At 38.4% G+C, this 22,044-nt stretch overlaps 1 protein-coding gene across 1 annotated transcript in view; it reads right to left on the reverse strand.

The window, feature by feature from the left end:
• Window positions 1-22,044, reverse strand: part of OSMR (oncostatin M receptor) — a 31,355-nt gene that overhangs the window by 3,623 nt on the left and 5,688 nt on the right. The window contains 15 exon segments of the mRNA XM_083883477.1: window positions 766-838; window positions 1,118-1,196; window positions 2,725-2,889; window positions 4,540-4,719; window positions 5,161-5,262; window positions 6,460-6,642; window positions 7,203-7,425; window positions 7,832-7,908; window positions 8,436-8,589; window positions 9,845-9,981; window positions 11,912-12,069; window positions 13,324-13,450; window positions 14,052-14,324; window positions 15,891-16,050; window positions 17,691-17,854. Coding sequence (XP_083739603.1) covers window positions 766-838; window positions 1,118-1,196; window positions 2,725-2,889; window positions 4,540-4,719; window positions 5,161-5,262; window positions 6,460-6,642; window positions 7,203-7,425; window positions 7,832-7,908; window positions 8,436-8,589; window positions 9,845-9,981; window positions 11,912-12,069; window positions 13,324-13,450; window positions 14,052-14,324; window positions 15,891-16,050; window positions 17,691-17,854 — 2,255 coding nt within the window.

The raw sequence follows: 22,044 nt of genomic DNA on the forward strand, positions 1-22,044 counted from the left end.
TTATCAGATTATTTATTGATTGATTTATTTTTTAAGTAAACTCATAACTGTATTTGTGGAAAGAATGCATCCCTCTACTGTAAAGACTTGGCCAAGTTTTTGATGTGTGCTAGTTTTAGCTTGAGGCACAAGCAACTGGAAGGCAGCAGCAGCAGCTGTTATGTGTACTCCAGTGCTCGATGTTCAGTGAACACCAGGAGCCCCACATGTGCCAGGGCAAAGGCTTTGGAGCCCCCTGCATGCAGCACAGAAGCAGCAGCTCCCAGTTCAGAGGGGCTACAACCTTGTTCTCCCAGCCAGGCTGGCAGTGCCTAGCAGAGCCCCCTGCACCTCCCGGGGCCAGCAGGTGCCCGGCCCCGCAGTGTCCTCCCGAGGGAACTGGGGCAGGCACAGCCCACGGGCTGCAGGGAAGTCCTGTATCCTCTGGGCTGTTGAGTTCAGACACTGCAGGGGTTTGAACAGTAACAGTGGAGGAATCACCTGCTGATCAAAAAGTTTAATTTATTCTCCAGCTGTGCATTTTCTTTTTGCAGTAACGGACTGGAATATAAGCTGGTCACTGCAGAGTCGCATGAATGTCAAAAGGAGTGCTTTCCACTAAATAGTAATATTAAACTGTGTTAATTTGTGTATAATGATTAAATGTAGTCAACACAAAAACTGACAAGAAGTTAATTTTTAAATGCAGTCAACACAAGAATATTTTTAAAATCTATTAAGTAAAGAATGGACAAGTTAAAAACTCTAGATTTTCAGTGATCTTACCTTAAACTCTTTGAATGACAGCACTTTACTCTTGTTAGGACTAGGTATTACAGGACAGAAACACTCCTTCACCCTGGAAATAAGAGACCAAAATAAATGACATTTGTGTTCTGTTATCAAAGCACACTCTATCAGCAGAAGCCACCCATAGATGTGTACAGGCACAGCAGCAGATGACCAGTGTCTCAGAAATGCCACAAGCCAAGTACTTAAAACACCCACATAGCCAGATAGCCAAAGGAAGAAATTAACGAGGCCTTGCAATAGCCTGGAAGAAACAAGCTGCAACAGTAGTTTGTGATTTTGATTAGTTATTTCTCTGTCTACAATGGAAACGTGCATTTCAACTTACCAGTCCATCTTCCAGTGGCATAAAGCTGCTACTAGGATTGGAACTATCACTAACAGGAATACAAAGTACAGCATGTTTGCTGTGGAAGAAAAATACTTTAAAATTTTGCTTTAAATATCTCACACATTAAAGTAAATATAGATTGAGTTTCTGGGGCAAAAATAACATCAACTCTGTGTGGGATGCCTGCCATTAACTCAGCAGTAAAACTGTGTGGTCCATGGTTGCAAAGTAGCTTGGCTGAAAGTTCTGGGATATCTCTGTTAAGTCTTTAGACCTTGATTCCCTTTACCAGAATGGAATTATAATTCCAGAATGGAATTATAACTAGATTGCTTTTTATTTGCCCTCATATTGGCACCTTAGCTGTAAGAGTAATTTACAAAAGTTAAGGCAATGATAACCTCACCAAAGTATTGTTCTAGGTTTTCTCTCAGACCTGCAGAGAGGACAGATTTTTACTGTGAGACATAAGCAACATCTGTACTTCCATTTTGGACTCACTATAGCAAGAAAAACACTACACGAGTGCTCAAGTCTCCTAGGATTTATGCTGATACAGGGATCTCAGTATTTCCTTCTAGCTGGAAGACAGCCTCGGCCTATGCTGTTCACAAACAGCTGAGGGGAGCACTGGTTAGAGCTGCTCTCCCTCTGCCTTGTCCAGTGCCCTTCTGCCCTGTGCCACAGAGTTTGTGTATCCCCATCATAACACCACAAGAGGGAACTGACATGTTACATTCTCCTTTTATTTCTTTAGGGTTAATTAAGCCCTTGTTTTTATTCTCTGCTTGGCTGTACAAATATCTGGCTGGCTGATGGGAGCCAGAACTTATGTGTTAGCACCGGAACTGTGCCTGTGAGGGTGCCGTGACAGTCAGACACTGTAGTAGTTAGCCTAAAATATGGAGTCTCCATGCATAAGCCAATGTTTTCCCCTTTCCCATTCCTTCCCTTTTATCTCCAGCCTCAACTAGTTTTTTCAAAACCAGGCATCTCTAGTTTGAATCCTAAATTTCACAACCATGCTGACTGGTATTTTCAAGGGACAAAGTTATGGGCAAGTCATTTCCTCTTCTGCTTTGGTGATCAAATCTGCCCAGTTAGCAAACTACTGTGCCCATGCCAACAACCTTTCTGTATTGGCTTATGAAGGAGTGAACTTGGCAATGGTTTGAAAGACTGATGAGGGTAAGAATCAACATTAGAAGTTCAAGAGTCCATACAGGAATTACCCGTTTGCACACAAGTCTGTAGGTTTTCCTATACTGGAAAACCAGTAAAATGTAAACACAATTCTTCAATGAGTTCTAACAAACAGGACTCACTAGGCATGCAAATGTGCATATATTGAGCTATTTCCCAGAAGGATATAAGACTTAAATGAAGATGTAAATTAGGATTGTTCTAAAATTTAGAAAAAATCCTTTTCTACTTAGAAGTATCAAAATGCCATGTTGGTATGCTCATATCATTCTCAGTTGGATTCTTTCTTAAGTGAATGTTGCATTGAGTTAAATGTTTTCCCTTAAGAAAGGAAGATTATTATAACATTTTAAATCATCCCATCCTTCTCCTAGAAGACATTATTCACAGGCAGTACTCACAGTTAGACGGTGTATCTACGTATCTAAAGTTAACAATGGGAGTCTCTCCTCCACCTGTAAATGCCTTAACCACTATTTTGTATTTTGTGTTTGGCATCAGGTGTTTCACGGTGTACCTCTTTTCTTCTGGGTTTTCAATTGTGTATTTACATAGCTCTGAGTCATCTAAAACAAAAAAGATAAGATGGAATCATGGGATCACAGAATGTTCTGGGTTAGAAGGGACCCTAAGGATCACCTAGTTCCAGCTCCCCTGCCATGGACAGGGACACCTTCCACTAGACCAGGTTACTCAGCCCCATCCAACCTGGCCTTCAACACTTCCAGACATGGGGAATCCACAGCTTCTCTGGGTCACCTGTTTCAGAGCCTCACTACCCTCACAGTAAATCTAATAGCTAATCTAAACCTACACTCTTTCAATTTAAAACCATTACCACTTGTCTTACCAATACAAGCCCTGGTGAAAAGTCTCTATCTTTTTTATAAGCCTCCTGTTAGGTACTGAAAGGTTGCAATAAGTCCTCCCCAAAATATTACAAAACCAGTTAACTGAAATAACAAAACATTTGCAATCCACCTTATTTGTAATTTGCACACTTTCTTCCAGGAACAATGATGCATCCTGACTCACTGCTACTGGTTGAAGTCACATCCCTCCTTAGTGGACTGGCCACAGCATTGCCCTCCTCTGGCAGACATCTAACAACTCCTTGTCAAAGACTGAAACTTGTTTATTTTAATTTCTTTTTCTTCAAGGATTGTACCAGAATGATTTGCATTTTGTCATTTCTTTTTTTACCAGAATCCTGTAGCCCTTAAACTTATGTCAATTTCTTCAAAGGTAATCAAAAGCAAGAAATCTGTCTGAAAAAAAGAGCTCTTTTGCCTCTCTATTGTGCAACTCCAAAACCCCAGGGAGAAATGGGTTAATTTATTTCTGCTGTTTTCAGTCACACCCCTTGTCTGGTAGCAGAAGTAGTGAAGCAGAAAATCTTTGATTTAAATTTTTTAAAGTCTAACTGGTATTACTTACAGAATTATAGTACTTAAATAGTTAGTTTAGTTCTGATAAGTACTTTTACATAAGCCTCCTTCAGCTCAAACTATGCTTTTCATCCTACCACTAGTCTAATCAGCAGAAGAACACAGGACATGACCCAGGCAGAAGAGGAGACAAGGGAAAAAAAAATTCTTTTAATGTGTTGGAAACATCTGAAAATTATAATGGAGCAAAGTCATCTGGAGCAGTTTTGCATGTGGAAAGGTCTGATATAAATTTGTGGCTTTGTGACACTTCACTGCTCAGTTCTGCTAAAGGAACTCCACTGTAGAGCATATACACCAATACTTTCACTAAAAAAGAATTTACATGGGGAATTTCTACAGTGCTCTGATTTTGAAGGAAATAAATTGTATCCCATGTGTTTCTAAAATACCCAAATCCTACTAAGACTAACATGCTTCTTACGACTTTCATTCAAGTAGACCACAAACAGAAGTTTTTCAACATTCATTCAGAGCTCCTATCACAAGAGGCAGAACTCCTCCTATAGTACGAAAGGAGTAATTTCTGGAGCTAAAAAGGAGTCATGGACAACAGGATGTGGGCTGTAAACCACTAAAAGTCAGGAATCACTTCTGCCTACAAGCACCTCAAGCAGAGAGGACCCAAGAGCAGCAGGTGTTGAAATCTAGAGATGGCTGATTGAGCCAGCCAGACCACCTCACGAGAACCTTCTAAGATGCTGCAATACCAACAAGTCTTTCACCTGTATCAATGATGCAACTTTCTGTAGTGGAGAGTTCAGTTACCTGAAAGAATGTGCTTTTTTGATCCTTTCAAATTGCAGTTCCCTTGTATAGGTGACACATAAACATGGTAGCCTCTTACAAAACCAGGATCTGACTCATTTGTGAAATAAGAATCCCAAGACAGTGCTACTGAATTGTAAGTCAGGTCAACTTTTCTCACAACAGGGTCAAGATGAGGAGCTGGAGAAAGGAAATTCAAGTTAAACTTGCAATTATTCTTCAAAAGTGTTTTCTCTTATCATTTGAAAAATCCACACTCCCCTGTGGTGTTTACATTTACATTTTCCTTGTATTTAAAAGCTGAACAAGGCCAAAGTTCCGTACAAAAACTGTCAGCTTCACAGAGCTTCCATGCATCCACATAATACACGAAACAATAACTGATAATCACAGCTTTGTTCACCTCTCCTAATAAACATGGGCTCTACCTGGTCACTGCACCAGCCAAATATCCTCCAACATAGGGCCTGTATGTTGATATAGACCTTTTAAATGCCTCACTGAAGATACAGAAAGAACACAAAAAATCCAGTTTTATCTAGCTGTAGGAGGAGACAATTATTCTGTTTGTGACAGATCAATTTAGCAAATGCACAAGCCCCAAATACGTTGCAAACTTACGTAGCTCCCTGAGATAACCAATCTTCTTTTCCAGTAAGGAGGCTCTATTAGCAACAGATCCATAGATGCAGAATTTGTATCTCACTCCCGGAATAAAAGCAGCTAGAAAAAAGTTGAACAAACCAGATTGTCTTTCAATGTTACTTTTATTTAACTGCTTCCTACAGAGGTCAATAACCTATCAGACACCTTCTCTGAGTGCTACTGTGCTATTAAAGCAATTGAAGGAGAAAGGGCAAGTCAATTCTTGGTGAGCATTATGTGAATTAAACACATTTATTCTGTCTGAAAGAAAGAACTGGGAGAGAGGTTTATATATATATATATATTTTTTAGTTGTCCATACAGTATTCAAGGTAACTGAACAATAGACTCCAAAATCACCAAAAAAGAGAGACTTTTATTTATATTTCTGGCACAGGCAAAGGTTGTGTTTTGGTGTTTTGGAATATTTGATGCAGACACATGTCCAGGTATCAGGATTCCTTACTATCCTCACTGACATCCATTCCCATTCGCATTAATCAAGTGCAAACTGCTGAAGAATTTGACAGTACTCTTCGCATGAGTTACCACAGTCCCCTTCATTACATGCAGGGGACATTTGTATAAATTGAGCTGCAGTTCCTTTATTGCAAATTTATGTGTGTTCAATCAAATTTTATTCAAACAAGTTTCATTCCAACGTGAGCTCTCATCTTGAGAGACTCTAACAAAGCTAAATCCTTGCAGCTTTAGAAGCATATCAGAGCAACTTCCACACAGACAGAAAGGATTTAGGTCTACTGGCCACAACCAGGATAAAAGACATGCAAGTGATCCTAAACAAAGACTGGTGCTGAGACCCGTAATTTGTGGCACACTGACAGTACCAAACCTCTCACTATGCAGTGGGTTTAGATTGTCTGAGTCTAAACTTCTGATCCATGCTACAGATAGGATAGAGCTCCCTTCTACATCTCTCTTGCTAAATTGTTTTAACCTTTTCATTAACTTCACCATCATCCTTCAGGATGCTGCTATAAGCCACTCAGAATAGGTTTTGTCTAAAATACTGTGTTGACTTTTCTAATATAGTATACTGCTTTGCAAGGCTTAATGGTGCTGGTACATTTGTGTTGTCTAATTAATTTGGTAGGAAAAACGTCACATGTCTTTGAAGAACTACACCTGCACAGCGGGTGTAACAGAATTCAGAATTCATAATATTCAAAAGATTATTTGTTTCCTAAATTCAATTAATGTCTACAGCTTGAAGGATTGCTGCACCGTCAGAAAGAATTTTTGTTTGGCTTTCACCTGAGCTGATCACAGCACTGGAAGTGTTGGGTCCAAATCTCTTCCACTGCAAATCACACGGCTGCAACCTGGGAAAGTTACACCAGTCAATAATGTAACTGTCATATATACTTCTGGGCTCCCAGGAGATAAAAATGCCATCATCTGTACCATTAACCTGTCCTTCCTTAAGCTCTTCAGTGCCTAGGAATGAAAAAAACAGAATCTCTTATTATTGTCCTGCATGACACTTCAGACTCTTGAAGTCTGATAAATGAAGATCAATACATTTCCTATATTAAACAGTTGAAAACAACAATAAAAGAGTTGCATTCCTTCACTAAATGACAAATGGGGTCTTCCACATGCTGAAAACTGACAGCTCAGAAACTATCCAGTAATTGTTACTACATAGTCACAAAAAAAAAAAAAAAAAAAAAAAAAAAAACCAAAAAAAAAAAAAAAAAAAACCATGAAGCTAATCACACTGACACTGGCTGCACCATCAAGGCACCTACTGCAGGTCTGAGGCCCTAGTTTTAGGCTAAATGTATTTTGCTCTGTGAAGACACTCTCTGCACTTAAGCTTAATAAGCAGACAGCTGGCACCCTGTAGCAGAAAATGAAGTTGTAATTTTCAGACAGTAGTGGTGTGAGTGAAGAGGTAAGATTAATTTGTTGCCCAAGATGATAAATTATGACTTCACTCTGAACAGGTAGAAACAAAACTCAAATAATGTAATTTCAACTGAAAATACTCATACTGTTATCTGTAGCTTTAGAGATGATTAATACTGAAGGAAGTGAAAAATTAATATTGTTCTTTGCCATGATACTGATTCTGTAGGAATGGTTGTCAATGAAAATCCTTGTGCTGTTGTGGACTGAAGAAAAGGAGATGCTTTCAGGCTTGGAGCCATCTTCTATTTTTTCCCAGGTTACTTCATACGAAATAATTTTTCCATTTGCGTGAAAACTTGCTGTTTGCTGAGAAAAAGGTTGTGGAGGAGGAGAAAAATAACTTAGTAAATTTTAGTGAAAAAGTATGAGGATCATTTAGAAATTTAAATAACTAGCAGAATGTGTTAATTTCCATAAGAATATAAACACTTGTTTCCATACATTCATACACATACTGGTTGAAATGGAAATGCAGAAATCATGCTAATAGGATCTGTCTTGTTCTAATACTTAGAAAACCAGAATTGTATGTCTGAAACTCCAGGACAGCACACCATCATATACGTGTTCTGAGATACTTTATACACAATCTGTTTCAGATTAGTAAAAGACATTTTCATACTGAATTGCTATCAGCTGCACACAAATCATAAGAGAATTTTCCAAACCCTTTATGAAGGGCTTTGTTTCTATTTCTGCAGGCATGTCTCACCTTCCAGAACAAGGTCACATTTCGTCCCCCCAGAACTGGTGTAATTTCTCTCCATATGTCCAGTTTCCCTGATGGAGCTGCAATATAGCAAAATAAGAAAATGAGAATACTCTGGGTGTTGGAAGAATTGACAGTTTAACTGCTTTTCCCATTTGAAGAAATTCCACTCACAACACTTCCTTTTTCCCATCACTCCCAGGTCTTGCCCAAACATTATCTTTTAACAGCATTTTCATTTTATTCCTTTTTCTGAATTAAGTCTGCCTAATTTCCCTAGAAAATCTTTGCTTGCAGTCACCAGACTCTTTTCCCCACCTCTGCACCATTCCTCCAGGCCCCACAGGGCACCATAACTCAGTCTGTCCATCTTCCCAGTCAACTGGGTTTCCCCCTTCCTGCATTGGGGGGAATGTCTGAGACTAGCAGGTAGGCTGACAACTATTCAAGAAGTCATCCTCTTGAAGTTTGCTTAGCGTGTTTCTTTTACACATGCAACAGGCCTCTCTGCTTTAGCTACACAGTGGAAGAGTAACAACTAACAGCAAAGAGAGGTGGCAAGTAAGGAACATCCCTCAAACTTTGCTTCTGAAAGGGTTGGACATACTTCCTTCCTTTGTTGTGATGGTCAGGGGCTGGCTCCAGTCACTCCACCTCCAGAAGTGCTTGGCCGCCCCGCAGCGCACTCTGGCCATGTACTCCGTGTACGGCCGGAGCCCGCGCACGGTGACGCGCTTTGAGCCCGCCACGGAGCTGTTGTGCTGCAAAACAGACACACAACAGGCACAGCTCAGAACAGCGTCCTCTGCAAGGTGTTCTTCTCTGAGAAAATAGCCCTTCATCTAGACCCTGCAAGAGCCAGTTAAGCTTCACTTGGGAAAGACAGTCATAGAACATTAATCAATAAAAGCAAATAATGCACAAGATCAAAACAGTGGGAGATCCAAAAAGAGGGCTGCAAGCCACCTGTGTAACTGTCTGAGGCATTCAGAACCCTCCACATCAGTATGTTTTACATCTGGGAGGGAATTTACTGAGATCTTGCACTCACAGAGTCTTGTGTTATTACCTCATATAAAAGTAGGATGTTGTTCCAGATCTGTGCAGAGCAATCTACAGCTACCTTTTCTTTGCATTTTTTTATCCCAGTCTTCACCCCACTCTCTCCTAAGAGACACAGTGAATTCTGGTAAGAATCAAAAAGCCAGCTTGCTTTTAAGCCTCTCCTCAAAACTGTCTCCTGTAATGGCCAACTGTAGTGGTCACTTGATCTGACAGCTCTTAAGCTACAATCAAGATAGAATGCAGCTTGACTGATCTTCACTGTGCCTTTTTAATGTGCTAGTGGCAAGCTGCCTTCTAAGAAAAGAGCTACAGAGAAGTAACAGTAAATGGGCAAGAAATCTCTCAACCTCACTGTTTGTGAAAGAGGTGGAACAAGATAAGGAATCCACTCAAATAATCTTCAAGGAGATTGAAGAGGAAGGGAAGGAAAACTGTTCTGGAATTCCATCATTAGAAACCAGACTCACTACCATCAACTACAGCCAATGGCACACAGAAAGAGCTTGGACTGGTACAAAAGAAATCTACAACACTGCTCTGTTGTGTGTGAAATAGCATAAGCAATAGAAACAAAATCAAGATTACCAGTTGCTAACATATATATATATATTATATATTATACAACTTAATAATTATTAGGCCCGTCAGTGTTTTCACTAACTTCAACAAATCTCAGAACCCATTCCGCAGAGCACTGAGCTCCACAGTCAGAGCAGTCACACCATGTACTTCTGCCAGAGTACAGGCAGTGTTTGGAGCATGAATTAGAGCCAACAGTGGCTGCTCATATTAACCACATGATCAGTGTAGAGCTTGGGAAGCAAATCCAGAAAACAGGCACATCAACATTCTCACAAGATTTACAAAGTATTTGCATTGCTGGGGTATTTTTTTTAATCATATCAGAAAGATCCTCACTATTTTTTTGTTCAGGAAATTCAGGTTTCATACCAGTTCTATTTTGCCATCAGGTTGGCGCACTTCGGTCTGACAAAAAAGGTCAATTTCATTGTTTTCATAATTCCAATATAGTGTAATTTCTGTATCTGTGCAATCTTCCCAAACCTGGAAAGGTGCAGGGGGATATACTGCCAATGGAAAATCAGAGTTAGCTCTTAAAGCATAAAATATATGCAACAGTATGTTAAGATATTTTAGCTGAGTAGTAAAAGTAAATTAAAAGATACAGATTTTTCTCCTAATCTAGAAGAAACACATATAAATTCTAAAACTTCATTTCAGAATGTATATGTAAGCAAATGTTACACAAGATTTAAAAAAAAAAACCCTTGTGCTGACTTAGAAATGTTTTAAAACATCATGGAGAAAAGGAAGAGAGACATTTACTGCAAACCATTAAAATTCTCTAATTCAGGATCTGGCAGAAGCTCCTGATGTAACATGGTAACATTTGACACATTTCTACACCCCAGAATTGGGCCTCTTTGACAGAAATTTTATTCACAACTCTAACACTGACTCCTCTGGTAAACAGTGCAAATGCTTCTTCTTCCAAAAGATTTCTGAGATCCTTTACAGCATGCTGTGTAAGAGTATTCAGCAAGTGAAGTAAATCTCAAACTTTCCCCTATTATCAGTATAATAGCAAGGAATGTAATGCAATGTGAGGACACAAAACACAAGTGAGGTGCTTATACCTTTGGCCATTTATCCTAAAACTTCACAGATTACATTATTGAATTACACGACTCCATGAAATACAATTTGAGGACTTTCATACTCAAAAGATTTTTATTTGATAAAGAAGATTCAAACTACCATGTGCAGAATTGGAAACAATGGATTTACATTTTCCTGTACTTACTGTCATCCTTTAAGTAAAGAAAATTCTAATGTAAATATTTGCAGGTTCAGAGAAAACATGAAAGATTTTACAGGAACCACTATTTAAAAGCTTAACTCATCACACATATTATACATAATTTCTTTAACTTGCAACTATCACTAGGAGTGGAAAAAGAATACCATAGTAAAATTTTAATGTACTTATCACATTGATACAAACTATACTAGCATGACTTCCCATGAAAACTGAGTTTATGACATCATGTTGTCTCCCTACAAGCTGTCAGTTTACTCCTCCACTTTCTTGACCAGTTTGTTCCACTTCCAAACAACCAGATAATCAAATTTTAGAATTTCCATGCCTCTCTGAGACAAATCTAACACAGACATTTAACAAAAGTTCCTTCATATAAAAAAGCATGGCTGGCAAAACTATCAGCAATGCCTGTGAGGAAGGAAACAGTGCCAGGACACAGCAGTTACACCAACAGCCTCCTAGGCTATGGTCCTGCCAGCTTCCAAGCTGCACAAAGCACATGTTGCCTCCTGCTTCTTCAAACAGGTAAAACAGCCACAGGACCTGGAGAACACTGAAGAGGACTCAAGGAGATCTGGAAATACTGCTGGAGACTGAAGAAATACCCAGTTGTTTTGAGGCAGGAGTTGGAAGGAACTTACGGGACTAGCCATTAGATACGCTCAGAGAATACCTTGGCTTTTGTCACCAATGAACTACTCTTCCTCCCTTACAGTGGCACAGTGCAGGTTACTGTCCCATATTAGGACCAAGAGCGGGTTGGCACCATCACTTCTTTCCCAGCAATAGCTCTTACATGTGTATCACATCTCAAATCATACCAATTCCAAAGTAACCTACACATATTTAGCTTAAACTCCCCATTTTATATCCTTGCATCATTTTCCTTTCTCTTCCATTAACCAGCTTCAGCAAAGCAGCAAATTTTGAAACATTAAGAGGTCATTCCAATAACCAAAGCTGACTTTTGGAGTAAAGCTGTTTACTACTGTTAATACAATTTTCCAAAGATGAAACTGAAGACAAAGCAGGCTATTATGGCACAGGGACAGATAAGTAATTAAAGTGTGAAGATAAAAATCAAGGACTTCCATACTTTAAACTAGGACACAGAAGTATCAAGCTCAGAAGAAGGAACAAAAAGCCCTAAACAAAGACATAGGAAAAAATCTTACTTCTGTGATTTACATCAAAAACATCTGTGGCAGTTTTCTTTCCCAGTGGGTTTTCCACTGTCACTGTGACATTCCAGATCCACTGCTGGCCTATATCCCAAGAGCACGAGCACAGCTTAGAACAACTTCCTTCGCAAAGAACTCTTTTCTGGGATGACCTATCAAAGAAAGGGAGAGGTAGGAGGTGGGGCAAAGAGAGAGAAAGACGTTTTCCATAATATACAATCAACACAGACCTTGGAAGTTTCTGATGTCCAACTAGAATACAGCATCATAAAAAAGGATGAGGGCCTTACATAAGAAGTCGCCCACTTCTTTCCCTTAGCCTGAAGTATGATGAAACAAATACTCCTAAAAGAAAGTTTCCTTTGAAATCCAGGTTTCTGTTTTTAGGATACAGCTATATTGCTTTTAGAAATTTTCCTATGGATAGTCTAAACCAGAGACTTATTTGCCAAGACTTAAATAATTTACATGTTTACCATTAAGCTTTTAAATGAAGTTGTAATTTCAACTGCATCTTGAAGTGCATCTTCTAACCTTCCATCTTTAAATCACCATTACAGTATCTTAACAGAAGTGAATGATGCAGAGTCCAGGAAGGTATGTGCAATGCTGGCCTGTTTTCTGCTGAGACCTTTTGGTGAAACTTTGTTTTGATTATGAAGTATCTGCCCTGTTTTATGAGTTTCCCCTTCTCTGCAGGCCTTGCTGTAAAGCCCCTCTCCTCATATAAGGGCCATGTCTGATATGCCACAGCTATGAAGTCTAAACTCAGAGCTAAGAAAGACCTATGAGAAAGCCTGCAGTTTTGGATTTTTTTCTTTTTTTTTTGAAGTAAAGAAGCCAGCTGGGACTACAGAAATAAGAAGGACATTTGAGATAGGATTGTCAGTAGTGCAAGGACTCAAGAAGGAAAACATCAGCATGTAAAGCACTAAAATCCTAAAGGAAAATAACTAGGGAGGTTAACCAGACAGAGTGCTAACTTTGAGTCAGCATTAGTGTCAATGGATGATGAACGCACATGATCTCAGCCTACCAGTTGATCAGATCCGAGTTATCTACTGTGTGTGGTACCCAATAATTATGTTATACTTTTAACTTATCTGCATCCTGATTTCAGGATATCTTCATACCTACTGAACAATATCCAAACATATTAACTCAAAAGAATGGTTAGAATAAGCTTTATCAGGCAGAACTTGATCTAAAGGATTGTCAACTTTATTATAGCTAGCCTAATTCAGAGCAGTTCTGCACTGCTCAAGCTTTGTTAAGTAAGTCATCAGAGAGATGGAAAAAGGCAAGTGGCTAATTGCACAGACAAAAAGCATTTCCACAGATTCTAATGGAAAGAAGGAACTGTTTGGTAGGGCACAAATCAGGGTTAATATAACAATGAGACTTACGTTTCAGACAAGGTGTATCGTGGTAAATTCTCTCCATAGAGATAGGTCTCTCCTTCTTTCCAAGTACATGTTACTCTTTTCATGTCTTGAGTTTGGCAGGAAAAATCTCCGGGAGTATCAGGTGGTTCTTGTCAGACAAAATAACAAAAAAACACACAACATCATGGCAGTCAAGGCAAAACTCATCAACCTTTTTAATACATTAACAAGCTAGAAATAATAAGCATAAACCATAATAATAAGCATGAAGTCTGGTTTACTATAGATCTTATTACTAAATTACACTTTTTCAATGACCACTCTGCAGATATAGTCAGGATAATACCATGAGTCAAAAGCAAACACTTTTATGCTCTATTATCTTTTTTTTTTTTTTTCACACTCATCCATTCATTTATTCAATCTGTATTCTTTTCTAGCTTTAAAATTGCCATTAGCCTTTGAAAAGGAGACTGTGCTGAATTTTTACTTTTTACCAGGTGCACACAGACAATGAAGCTGAACTCTTAAATGGGCAGGTATATTCACTTGTCATAGGGTCAATTAATTTAATGCTATTCTTTCCTACTTTCTCTATATAAGTTTACAGATCTCAAGTCAGAGTTCAGCCAGACGTGACAAGACCGTGACAACTTACAGAAAGCCTTTTTTCCCCATCCATTTTTCCTACAGTCATTCTTGAGTTATTAACAAGAGGACAATAAAACTGTAACAAGGTGTTCACTTACTGCCCACAAAGAAAGCTGCTTGATGTAACTGTTCATCTTCATCATAACAGTAGGCATGAATGTTAGACCCTTTGTCATGTGACAGATTTTCCACAGTGAGAAGTCTGACTTTACTGTTTGTGTGCTTGAAAACATCAACAGTTGGGTATACAGAGAATTCCTTAATGGCTTGACCTTTCCCTCCTATGCAGCAAAGAGTGATAGCAGAGCCTTCTGCTAAAAATTTTTCTTTTGGAAAGATCTGTGGCCCACTTCTATTTGAAGTGTCCAGGCCTGCAAATTAAAAAAAAAAAAAAAAAAAAAAAAAAAAAATTTCAAAACCTCCTCAGGGCAGCAGCCTTCAGCCAGAACACAAAACTCAGCATTTATAAAAGAAACTGCTAATGTTATATTATCTATTCATAGATTTTATTTAGTATTCTTCCCAATACAGAGGTGAACTTCACATGTCGTAATACCTTTCTCTTAAACTCATAAATATGTAATGTAGTCCAACAAACTATCTAAGAGACTAAATACGTTTTACTGCCTTTCACTCAGAGAAAACAGAAGTGTTCTGCCAAGAACTGCCTTTACAAAGGAACACCACCTCCTGCTCCTATGAACAGTCTGTTGCTTATATCCAAAATGTTTGCTCTTGAAGACTTGGAGGAGGGGGCTACAAAAACATCATGGTCTGGTGTTCATGCAGAGCTCAGCTAAGAGGAGTCAACATTGACAGAACCAGATCAATGAAGAGATAAACAACTTGGGATGAGACTCCCATAGCTTTCCATGTTGGACTGTTTACTGGATGGAAGAGTTTGTGGAATTTAAGTGACTCACAGTTTTTTACACATACTGCAAGAGGTAAAATCTACTCTCAAGAATCTGATCCAAAAAACCTGATGACATCTAGAGTTACGGTCTTTCAGAGAGCTCTAAATTATGTCTGTAATGTGGTATCAGTTGGTGACCAAGAAATCATTTTTTTGAGCCTCATCCACTTGCAACTGAAAAAAAAATAATTCTCCAAGTTTGAGGGGACTGTGGGACAAAAAAGAGTCTTGCACTATTTGCAAGACTACTGCCCATTATACAAGAAGAGGGAGAAGACTGTCACAATCCAATCGCCTGTGATGCCTCTTTTATACACATGATGTCTCCAATATCTAAAAGCCCTTGTGCTGTTACAAACAAGTGTTTCATTATAAAATCACTACAGTCATACTTTCTAAAGTAGTTACATATTTTGTTTAAATAAGATTCTCTGAAAACCAAACTACTCTAGTAAGACATGGTAATAAATAAAAAAAATTTAAAAAAAAGATAAAAAAAGATAAATTTTGTGATGTCATTAATTACATTATTGGTTCTCTCCCTGTTTATTCTCATATAATTCACAAGACATTCATTCCAAGTGAAATAAGATACTTGCTCCTTTCTCTCTCCTTCTGTAATACTAATTCAAGCTATGAATACTTGACAAAAGCAACACATTTATCAGATAACATAGCCCCTAGCTATGTGCTTTCCCTCCTTTCCCTGAGTCTGGGCCAGGGATATCCCTATCCAAGATCCCATGACAGTCCATCTACTACATTTTTTTAAAGTGTGAGTAAAAAAAAAAAGCTCTAAAACTTTCAGTCTACTAGCTTAGGAATATAGTCTGCAAATTACAGCAATAGCTGAAGCACTGCTATTATTGCCAGCAAAATATAAGGAACTGGTTAGTGCTTAGAGCAAATGGATTCTTGATGTGATGCCATCCTGAATTGTCCTCCATGGTTATCTTCACTAGTGAATTACAAACTAGCTTTATACTTGAAAGAAACCCCAATATTGTTTTGTTTTGCTTACCTGGGACAGTCTCCCATAAACTCCACCGACTCCAGATTTTTGATGCTTCTGCCTTGCTCCTGATTCTCACAGCATGTGACATACACTCCAAAGGTATGTCTGAATCCCATGTCCAATGAAGAGGCTTTCCCAGTTTACCAAGTGTGACATTATGAAACTCCTACAAAGAGCAGTAAGACAAAGTATTGAAAACATAGCAACATGAAGATTTGGAAATACAACCAAAAGCAGTGATAAAGTTCAAAGGAGACAAATGCTCTTGAAAATGAATGGCTGAAACTTCACTAGCTACTTGTGATCTCACACTAAGTAACTAGTCAGCTGATCAGCTAGATCTGTGCTACCAGCGGTTGTAGTGACTGATGTGCTGACATATTTGAGAGAGAGATCCTGCTTCTCTAGACATGGATTTGCTCTCAGAGACTTTCAGTAGGTTATTTGTGTCTGCTGTTGCATAAACTGCTGCCTACAAGTGCATCCTAATGCTCTGGGTTACATATTCCTGAGGTGGAGTCACCATTCCTGGAGTGATTTAAAAGATGTGCTGATTCAGCATTTAGAGAGGTGGTTTAGTGTGGACTTGGTAGTGCTGGGTTTAACAGCTGGACTCAATGATCTCAAAGAATTTTTTCAACCTGTGAGATTCTATAATTCCACATATTTTAGTACTTCTTATAGCAACCACTCCAGATTCTCAGCATACAGATCTGTGCTGCTCATATGCTTTTGTACGAAAGCCCTGACTGACACTGACCAGTAGAGAACTTCTCTACAGTACTGCTTTCCATCAGCAACACCTGCACTTTCATATTATCACTGCTCTGAGAAAAACTCTGCCATCAGTTCAAAATTTAATTTCTCAGTTATAGCCCAAAGGAATGTGGCTGCTGCTCTAGAAGTTACATGGGCTGTCCATGCTTTGGTATGAGCAGACTCACGGAGTTTCTTTATTGGTACCCATACTTCAAAAAAACACAGAAGCAAATATATTCCTGTATGGCAGTGACATCCAAAGTAACCCGTCATATTTATTATAAATAACAGAACAGACTACATTCCTGGATTTGAAGCACTTTTACTTCCTTCCAAGAAATTAATAAGAATTTGTTGAAGGGCACTTCAAAAAACCTAAAATGTAATTGTTTGTAGCTATATGGCCCCAGTTACTGACTTCAAGGTCAGATCTACTCACTGGCCTAAAAATGCTATCCAGCGTATCAAAGTGACAAAAATCTTCAGAATTAGATAAAGCTTGTTTCCAGTGAAGATGTGGCTCTTCAAACTCAGAGACAAAAGACCACCAAACTAGGGTGATCAAAGTAAGCTGTGATTTTTAATAATACCTATCTTTTTTTATTGATCACTGATTTCAGAAGAATAAGCTCCTGTCTGTTTTATGTATTTTCTGACAAATAGCAACTCTAAATGAGCTAGTGCAGTTTTCCAGTTTTACTAAGTGTCTTGGTTTGGAAAGACAGGTGTGTGCCAGGGAAAGCTGGGGCTTCCCTTAGAATGGAGAATGTAAACTCCCTCCCTCCAATGAACCCAAGACACTAAGTTTTAAATTTTCTTTGGAGACTGTTCCCAGAAAAGTCACAAACAAAAGTCACAAACAGAAGTCACAAACAGAAAACCACCCAGAACAGACTAAGGCTAGGATTATTTAGGTGATCTCCTCTTCAGACAATGTTGCTGGTTTAGATGTTAAGGAAAACTATCATGACAGAGACTTTGCAGAGACATCCATACATGTTCCATCATTGTAAATGACTAGCACACTCTTTTTCTAAGTACACCTACTGTCCACACAGTAGTAGCTTCATCAGTTCGACGGACTTGTATCTCAAAAGATATTGCCAGCTCAGCATCATGCGCTGACCTGTCAACATCCCATTCCACCAGCAGCCGCTGAAGATCCGAATCCTTGGAAACGTTAAGGTATGTTACTGGAAACACATCAGATTCTAGGAGCACAGAAAGGGCACAAAAATATTACTATCTAAGTTACAAAGCAGATCTGAAAAAACAGTGGTTAGAGGTAGGTTCCACACCAGATGGTTCTGAAGAAAAAAATGAAAGTGATAGGAGCTATGCTGATGATGACAAAAGGAAAGATAATTCTTCTTCTTCTTAAGGAATCAGCAGGCTAAAATGAGTTTCCTGAATCTATCCAATAGCTCCCACCACAATATTTGGTATGCTGTTAAATTTCTTTATGCTGTCAATTTACTAGCTGTTTTATGGGAATACAGATCCATCCCTTCATGAAGATCTTATGAAGAGGAACAACATAATGTATTAAGAGGGACTAAATCCCAAAAAAATCCCAAACCCCAGCAAGCCTTTATATCATCAGGGCAAAAACTCTGGGCTCAGTTTTGATCACTGACTTAATCCAGACCAAATGAGTTATTGCAAAACCATCATTTGAACAGAACATGTTAAGGGTTTCCCTTCAGTAGCTAGCTTAGATGATTGTCTAGTATTAAGCACATTCCTAGTGGCTCTACACAGAGCTTAGGTCACAGCTGCGGATTCTTCCTCTGGAATTAGACACTAGTTCTAATGGCACTTGCATCCTTCTCTTGCTCTGGTTTTAATTCCAGACCATAACATGATAAAGTAAAGTTTAAAAGTCAGACTGAAGTCCTTTCAGGATAGAAAAGTTCCTGCAAGATTGTTCTGCTAAAAACTACAAATAACCCTGTAAGTAGTTCCTCTTTTTAGATGATTCCTCAGTGACCCCTCCCTAAACCCCTAACTGTTGGAAGAGATGAAATACAGCACTCACTAATTTTTCATTTTTCTACTTCCTTAAAACTAAACAAACAAACATAAACCCCCTAAATTTGATCTGATTGTTAATGAAGCCAAGGAGCTGAAACATCCAAGTAACTAGGCCTTTTCTTTCACCACAAGTGCTTTCCAAGGTGCTTCTGCTTGCTATGAAAGGACAAGGTAGAATGTTTATCCTAACAAAGACCCAGGGAAAAAAAAAAAAGGTTACAAAACCAGCTGCACCTTTTAATAAAATAAAATTAATTCTGTGCATTCCTGCTACATTACAGCCAGAGTCATCAGGGACACAATGGATTAACTGACCACCCCTACGATGGATCAGCAGCCCCCTCTCACAAAACTGCCGCTTCCACTCCTGTCTCCCAGATAAACTTCGCCCACTGAACTGCCTGAGACTTTGGCAAGGAATCATCATCAGAAACACAAGCATTCAGGAGATTTAGACTGAGAATCTACATTTTGATAGATGCTTCTGGTAGCCATCACATATCCAAATCATTCTGCATTTTATCCTGAATTACCCTAACCTCTGTGCAGCAGTTTTCCAGCACAGAGATTTTTACATTACGAGAAGGAACAAAAGGCTCAAGAGAAGCAGCAGTTATAACAACCTCTGGCAAATCAAAGGAATCAAATGAAACTTTATAAGCATATTTGTTAATTATGAGAATACAGACACAACTTTGTTGTTTATGTAAGTCCAGACTATAATTAAAGAATAAATGGAGGAAAGAATGCATTTTATCATTAGTACAAAGTTATTAAAAGCTGCTGGAAAAAGAAGGATTCTCTTTTTAGCAAATCATCCAAAAACTCTGTTGGGATATTTTTAACCTATTCCATTTTCAAGGGTACTAGAAGTCAGAGCAAAATGAAAACCATACGCTTTCTATCCAGAGGACTGGAAACTGGTACAGGTATCTTCAGATAAGTTTGGAGAAGAAATCAAGTTTCACTTCTCAAACACATGGGCTCAGAAACAGGACTGCGGTATCCTCAAGTGTTTCAGAGGAAGAAATACATGCAGCACACCTTCTATGAAGTCTCACTGCAGTCTTAATATATAATTAGCAGGAAATGATTAACGTGTAAATTATGTGAAAGCAGAACTGATAGTCTTAGTGATTCTGTGAGGTAAGTGCAAAATGTCTGACATGCAGAAATAAAGTTTCCTTTTGGTCTATGGTAATGACATGGTCCTTAAAAAGTGTATCTGCTGCTTCACAGCTGCTTTTGAAAAACAATGGGCATCAGTTTTATACTGCCAAAAGGAAACCCAGCACCTATGACAACTACTGTCTGAAACTGAATAAACAAGGAGTAAGGCTTGGGGATAAATTTCACTGAATGATGACAGAGCATCAATTTTAGGTTTTACTGGAAAAAAGAAGTATTATTAGCTTTACTGCCAACAACTGACTGGGCAAGGAGCCATAACAACCAAAACAACACAGTGATTCATAAAATTAACTGTGGAAGTGTAGTATCACTTTATTTTGAGAAGATAGGATAAAACACACTTCATTTCCCCACGTTTTACAGACTTTCACCATCAAAACAAGATAAACACTGTTAAAATCCACTTTTGCTAAAGCATTGACTCTAATGTTGTTTGTCTCCAGTACATAATCTTAGCTGCTCATTTTCTCATCAGTCTTACTTGTATGTTCATGGTTTGTTTACCTGAAGCATCGAGCACCATATCTCTCGGGGGATTTCATTTCACATTCACAAGCTGATCTAGAACTCTGGGCCTTGGCATTACTGTTTTTTCTGTCTGCACAGCTGAAGCAACAGAGGAAGAGAGGAACTGGGAGAAGGAAAGGACCCTGCTAGTCTCTCAATGAAATTCAATGGCACAAAGTAAGAGCCCAGGGAAAGGAAATAAATACACCTGAAAGAAAAGCGAGCCAGCTGGCAGAAACCTCTTTCTTTTTCAGGGTGCACCATTAAAAGAAACTTCTACATATCTTCTGAATTTCCCTATCCTCTTTCTGCTCTTTTTCTAGCAAATTCTAGTTGCAAGTGTCACTATTATGCCTATTGCATGGATGATGAGCCTGCATCTCCTCTCTGCATCTGTTTCTTTTTGTGCAAATGAAAATATCCCTTTTCTCACCATAAAGAATACTTCCACCTGCAACACTTAATTAGCTTGATAAAAAAACCTGCAAAGGTGTAATTAGTTCCTGAGTATTTTCCATCTGTACAGGTGTCCCTCTCTTCAGCTAGATGACATATCGCTTCACACCCCACACTATTTTTTTTTCCACAGAGTCTGGCATAAGACAGTCTAGATCATCAGCTGGAGCTTATACATAGTACTAAAAAATAGAAGAAATAATATAGTTAAGGATATATCCAAAATTTTGATGACCACCAAGTTACAATGCAGGTATTAAAGAATTTTGTAGAATAATTTTAACACGGAAGTATTTACAGCATTCACAGTTACAACACTTTCTCCTAGCAAAATTAAATAATCAAGGCAATTTAAGACTTGTTTTAACTTGCAAGCTAACTCGAGACTATGCGCACAGTTATGATTAACAACAGAGAATAATTTTATTCCTGAAAAATTGCATGTGAAAACAAGCGACCAAGTTATTGTAATGAAGTAACAGTTTGGACTTGCCTGCATTACAAAGTTTTGCCATTCCAGGAGCCCTAGTAATAAGACTCAAAATTGAGGCTTGGGTGAGTGGTGTGTGAACACATGAATTTCAAGGCTGAAGAGAGACAAAATGTCTGAGAGAGATATATTACCCCTTCTGTATGATAATAAATATATTTTATAAAACATACACATCTCTCTTTCTTCTTCACCAACTTAAAAAAAGGCAATAAAATTTCCATAATGCAGACTAGAGCCTGGTAAGGTCTACCTTCTTAGTTGTGGTCACAGACAGCTCAATTAAAATTTTTCTTTTTTCTTTTGATGGAGACATACCCAAATGCTATTGCTAGCAGCAAGTACACAAGAGATATTTTTACCTTAAAATACACCGCCTTCTGAAAAGTTATCACTATATTCAACTTTTTCCCCTTCAAATATGTATTTTTGCTTTTTGTACTTGTATTGGATAAATATATGAAGTGTAAAAAATAAAAATCTGGTCCTGGAATCTTGTGGCCCAATCAGAAAAGAGCCAATGGAAATGCTAAAGCTTTCAGAATGAGACAAAAAGAGAAAGGAAAGAAGAAAAAAATCATAAAAGTTGTCAAAAAGGAAATAAATTACTTGAAGATGACGCTACAGATCACAGGAGAAAGAGGAGGAGCAAACAAATAAATATACTTTGGCTTCACACCAATCTAAGTTGTTGATTCAACAGGCAATTTTGAGTAATTTTGC

Source organism: Zosterops lateralis, assembly GCF_965231275.1.
Source record: "Zosterops lateralis genome assembly, chromosome: Z".
In the NCBI taxonomy this organism is placed as follows: domain Eukaryota; kingdom Metazoa; phylum Chordata; class Aves; order Passeriformes; family Zosteropidae; genus Zosterops; species Zosterops lateralis.